At 35.0% G+C, this 6,000-nt stretch overlaps 1 protein-coding gene across 3 annotated transcripts in view; it reads left to right on the plus strand.

Moving 5' to 3' along the window:
- The window catches only part of LOC149200730 (F-box-like protein), a 72,069-nt gene extending 67,247 nt beyond the window's left edge, over positions 1 to 4,822 (plus strand). For 2 of the 3 annotated variants that reach the window (XM_089402784.1, XM_089402783.1), the window contains 2 exons: positions 2,133 to 2,381; positions 3,532 to 4,822. In XM_089402784.1, coding sequence (XP_089258910.1) covers positions 2,133 to 2,381; positions 3,532 to 3,807 — 525 coding nt within the window. In that variant the 3' untranslated portion in view covers positions 3,808 to 4,822. The remainder of the gene's footprint in view (positions 1 to 2,132; positions 2,382 to 3,531) is intronic. The other variant, XM_089402782.1, reaches the window with a different exon arrangement.
- The last annotated feature ends 1,178 nt before the right edge of the window (positions 4,823 to 6,000 follow it).

Raw genomic sequence — 6,000 nt, forward strand, 5'->3', positions numbered from 1 at the left:
CTGTAATTCGTGATATAATGCCCAAATCTTCCGAAGAAATCACATAGAGAACAAAAGGTTGACGCGTTTCGAACCCAAATCTAGGTTCATCATCAGGACTAGGATGAGGAGCAAGATCAACTAAACATTAATACTCAGAGATGCAACAGTAAGTTTCCAACATTCACAAGAACAATTAATACAAAGGAACGTCAAGGAATAAAAACCAATTTATTTATTAGTTAATTTTGAATTTTAATTTAATTTATTTTATTTTCAATTTTAATTATTCAGAAACTGTCTATTTTTTGAAGGAAAACCTGAAAAGGACACCCAAGGGATGCTTCCCCACATTTGAAGATAGCATCCCTAGTAAATCCGCCGGCATAGACTAGTGCACCCTGGATTCAAACCCAGCACCTACTGGCATGGAACTAGCCAAATGGCCAACAACATTGGCAACAACCAGTTGAGTGGTTGAGTCAACTGTTGGAATTTCTAAGTCTATCCATTTGAAATTATTTCTGTACTATCTGATTTATTTCTTCCTACTTGTTCAGTTACTTAACAAGTTATTTACCATCTAAATATTGAAAATAAATACAAGTACAGTATCAACGCATACAGATCATCAATTGAAAGAAACAAGCACACAAGTAACACCGTTGTTTTTGGACTAATGTCCCCTGAAAAACCCAATGCGGGAAAACCAGTGCAACTATTGAGAGGGTTTTATTATTATGCAATTTTCAGAATACACCCTGGGTGCCAGAAATGGCTCACCCAATAGAGAATGCCCTTGGCAGTAGCACCTCTCAGTCGAAGACATATATTCCGACTAAATCACCGGATGAACGATCCCACAACAACAATACAGCTTTTGCTGCTCTACGTCACCCTATCCAACTCTCCAGCTCCAATCTGTCCCACGAAAAATCTCCCAGCGCTACCTCTAATTAGCCTCTCTGGCCCCGCATTAGCCTCTCAGGGCTCTGGAGCCTCTATGTCTCACACGCTGGGCCCTCACTGGCTCTGCACAACGCCTAGCTGCCTCTGCATGGCCTCTAGCTAGCTCTACACAAACCTCTCCCGGCTTCTGCGCTGATCCTCCTGGTACTAACTCTGCCTCTCTGCTATGTATTCACTGCCCCTTAGCTGCTACTCAGATCACTTCACTCAATTTCCTCAGCAAACCCTGCCCCAGAAAATCAAGTTCTTGATCTCTCTTGGTGTGTTCTCTAACTGACCCTCAAGCCTCTTCTTATACTTTTCTCGTTGGTCCATCAACGACCGAGATTAAATCTCTAATCAACGGCTAAGATTAGATTTGCCTTGATCCATAACTTTTGGACCCTTCTAACACAGTTTTATATTAATACACATTAATATTTTATTTTTCCCAAGTTTAGACCTAGGAACTCCATTAAAAATATTAATTATTTTAATATCTCCCAAACTGTTTAGAATCTGCCCAAACCATTTCTAGTTCTTGGAGATCTCATTTGCTTTAGCCTCTCCACCAATTTTCGTGGCTAGAGCACATCCGATGCTACCCCAAATCAACATCAACCCTTTAGGTTATCGACATTGCGTATTGCATACTGGCTTGTACAACACCTTAGGATAATTTCTATTAAATGTTACAATGCTTCTCAACCAAAAAGAGAATCTCTAAGGTCAATTTTCAGATATTTTTTTGTTGGTTTATTTCACGAGCAAGATTTACATTCATATTCACAGTGCATACCCTTGGTTTATTTTATTTTCATGCTTGGCATCAGAATTCCATGTCTGTATATTGCTTACTGGACTATCGATTTTTCTTATTTTGGTTGTGGTAATATAGGAACCTGTCTACATTGCATATTTATTTCTGTTGGTTGGGTTAAGCTAGAAACTGTTCCCATTTTGGCATATAAATGAGCTTCCTCCGGTAAAATGGACTCTACATACTCTCATTGCTTGTAAAATGGACTCTTCTAGTTGTGTGTTTTAAATGCATTTTCTACTTTAGGAGATTTAGCAGTAGAACAGAAAGGAGTTGTGAGCATATGAAGTCGGGTTTGCAGTACTTGTCAATATATTTAACATCCTTAATAGTAATTTTTTATTCTGATATGCTTTTTGTACCCGTTATTTTCGTGACACTGCAGGGATGGCGGGCATTCTATATCAAATGGCAAACAGAGATGGCTGAAAGAGCATTTTCTGTAGTGGAGCTTGTAAAACAAAGTGCCCACTATGAGTCTCTTGAAGTAGGAGATTACCAGAGAGCCATGGAACTATTAAAAAAGACTGAAATGGGATTCAAAGATGTCCAATTGTATCTACTCACACCTAAGTGTAGTGTTCTTGTGAACCTTATTGGTCTGCACTATTGCTTAGTTTGGCTAGGAATCCAGGTAAACAAACTTAGTCCTTTCTTTTCTTCTATACATGTGAGAACATGACGATGTGTATGTGCAAGAGAGAGGTTTTTGCTAGAAATAAGTTATATTGATTTCATATTAAATGAGTAGTGGGCCTCGTATTGATTGTGCATGTGCAATAGCGAGGCTTTTGCTAGAAAAAAGTTAATATGACTGCACATGAAATGAGTAGTGGGCCTCTTAACGATTTGAGAGTGTTACTAATGTTTGACGCATCTCTACAACCATGCGTATATGTTTTACTTGCAAAATCTCTGGAGCAAGCTTATGCTCTACAAAAAGTAGAAAATGAGAAATTATAATGTACAAGTAATCAAGAATGTCCAATAAATAAAGAAGGGATTCTAGTGTTCGCATCTCATTCTCTATGGTATTAAAAAAAATTCCTGATAAGAACATTTATCAATTAATTGCATCATAGAAAAGTAAATGGAAAAAACCCTACATATCAGATATCATTTAAGCAGATCAGAAGCATCTCAAAGTTTTTAAGAAGATTATTTCTTGTTGCATTACAAGGAAGTCAAGTTTCCACATCGATGATGGTTTACACCTGTCTTGTTTTTTGTTATATCAACTAGGTACCTGCCGTTATTTGGCAGTCAAATGTCAAGTCCAATGCTAGATCTTCCTAGTCATCTATAAAATGTTAACGATATGAACCTGAATGCAACATTTTCTTTTACATTGTCGAGAACAAGAATAGTATATAGGTCAGGTATCATGTTTCAGTAAAATATCATTCCATTGCAGTAGGACTCAGTACATCTTTGTGAACATTCCAGCTACTGTTAGAGGCTTTTTACCCCTTCCTGTGGAAGATTTCTATCATTTAATTTATACATATACCAATTTTCAATCTTTGTATCAAATTGCCTCATCAGAGTTTCGTCCCTTAACATTCTACTGCTTCAGAACTATGGTTTTTGTTAGAATCGTTCCTTTTTGCTAGCTATGCACTATTTGGCAAGTCACTGTCCCAAAACGAAGCAAAAAGATTCAGATACAAAAGCATCACCTTTTCATCTAAACGTGAAAATATCTAAATTAGCTCCTTTTGTTATCAACTTGCCAAGCAACAATTAAAGGAATTAAGCTTCAACTGGTGTGCTTGTTTTGACAGAGTGAATACGTCAAAGCAGCTCTTTGTACGAACCAAATTGGTGACCGGAATGTTTGCTTGAGATGGTGGATACTTGGACAATGGGTGAATGGTTTTCGAAGGGGCGATCAAATGCATGTAGTAATAGCATCATTGACAAAATTATTAGAGCCCAAGCAAGAGCAATTTCTGTATGTCATTCAGCGTGGCATAATGCATGAGGTCTTACGTGTTCAAATCTCAGCTGACTTCAGAACAAGCGCCTGGATTGCCAGAGACATGCATTCTCAACGGTAGTGAAAATATTTGTGTACAGGCACAGGTCTCTCAGTTTATTCATTATTAGTGCAATATTTTAAAATGTCTGGAATTCATTGGTGTTTCCAAAACCAGCTCTTTGCCAGAGACATGCATTCTCAACGGTAGTGAAAATATTTGTGTACAGGCACAGGTCTCTCAGTTTATTCATTATTAGTGCAATATTTTAAAATGTCTGGAATTCATTGGTGTTTCCAAAACCAGCTCCTTTAAACTTCTAAAAGGGCCCTATAAGTAGTCTGTATTGCACAAAAACTGTCTTGTTTGATAGTATACGGTTCGAAGAGTGTATGTAAGTAATATCTCAAAAGCAATCCATTCATGTTTATAACATATAATTCTGAATATTATGTAAATATGAAGGTCAGTATCAATTGGGATTATCTTGGGTGGTTGGAGAGAATGGTTGTTATCTTCCCCACCTAGGTTCAAATTCTTGCTAGTAACATGATGAGCTATAATGCCTTGATAAATATTGTTGTAATGGCTTTGTGCCAATGAATATTGTTATATTGGCTTCAAGCCTTGTGAATTCTTAATTGAGTATACTTGTGACATATTGTTGCAGTGGCTCTGTGCCTATGAATATTGTTATATTATCTTCGAGTCTTGTAAACTCTTAAGTGAGTATACTTGTGGGCTGCCTGGTACCAGCAACCTCACTCTAGTACTTCAGCATAGAAAAAAAACCAGTGGAGGCTGATTTTTTCAAAAAAAAATGATGAGTAGTCAACATAAAAAAGTCAGTAGGAAGGTTGTTTCATTTATATTTCATTGGTGGTGGAAGCTTGCTTACAAATATTGTACATATGATGACTAGTCAAAATAAGAAAGCCAGTTTCAGGTTATGAAGCTCGTGAAGTTTGTTTCATAGTGGAAGATTGCTTCTTATTTTAGCAACTTTTGGTCACCAGATTGGCCTTGTAAGAAGAGGGATGAATGGTACGATTCAAAATATTTGACTGTGCATTAAAAACAGTTCCACTTCAGTATATTTTGGAAAATCTGGTAAATTCAGAATCATTAGCAGTGTATTCTAAAACCTTGAATCAAATAAAAGAATTCCAATTAAGATATGTTTCATTTCTGGAGTTTTAATTAAAATTTCAGTGCAGGAGGCTAAATTTTCTATGAAAGCATAAACCTTGTAATCGCAAAACCTCCGTTGTGAAAGGTATTACAGCCTCGTGCCATGCATCATAAAGGGTAGACACAATTTAGATAGTAGTCTCCCTGTTATCATCCATGTGATTTGTGGGAGGACAAAATTAAAATGATCTGTTGTCACATTTTCATTTAAATTTTCGAAAAGATACTCAATTTCTTTTACATTTAACTTTACAGGTCACTTTGTCACTTCTTAGTGCGAATGTATCATAGGTTGTTATTATAAATGACAACATTAAAATTCATTGTTGATTTGAACATAATCAAATAAAATTTCCACTGTCACGTTTCCTTTCAAATTAAACTCAGGTTATTTAAATAAAGGCATTAGGATCCTTGTGGTTTTTAAGGTTATCAATTAAAATTTCCACTGGTTCTGATAAATAAAGTTGGTTTATTCTTACAGTTTTGAAGGTGTAATTTTTAATAGGAAATTTTTCTGGTTTTAAGTTTGAAAAATAATATATAAACTCAAGTTGGGCACCTTGGATTTGAGGCAAGTTGTTAATTAGTATTACAAATTAAATACATACAAATCCAAATTTCTTTTATCAGCATTGACCGCATAAAACTGCATTAATATAATAATACAAGTTTAAATACATCATAAGTGATGTAAGTAAAACATTAAAATAACTTTTGATCTATTTCATATGTTAAGTTGGAAAAACAATATATAAATTCAAATTGCACTCCAAGTTGTTAATTGGTATTAAAAATTAAATAGATACAAATTTAAAATTCTTTTTATCATATTGCCATACAAAAGCGCACTAACGTATTAATACAGGTTTAAATACAATATAGTGATATAAGTAAAATTTTAAAATATTTTTTTGATTAAAACATTATCCAATAAAATTTCTGCAACACAATAGTTAATTAGTATTACAATTTAAATATTTAAAGGTTTTTTTATTATCTATATAATCTGTAGAAGCACAACAGTCAACTTAACTTTTAACAAATACATAATAGCAATTGAAACAATAATTGTTGATCTGA

Source organism: Pinus tabuliformis, chromosome 2_1 (genome assembly GCF_031772625.1).
Source record: "Pinus tabuliformis cultivar Carrire ecotype Pingquan chromosome 2_1, CPIR1, whole genome shotgun sequence".
NCBI classification, from domain to species: domain Eukaryota; kingdom Viridiplantae; phylum Streptophyta; class Pinopsida; order Pinales; family Pinaceae; genus Pinus; species Pinus tabuliformis.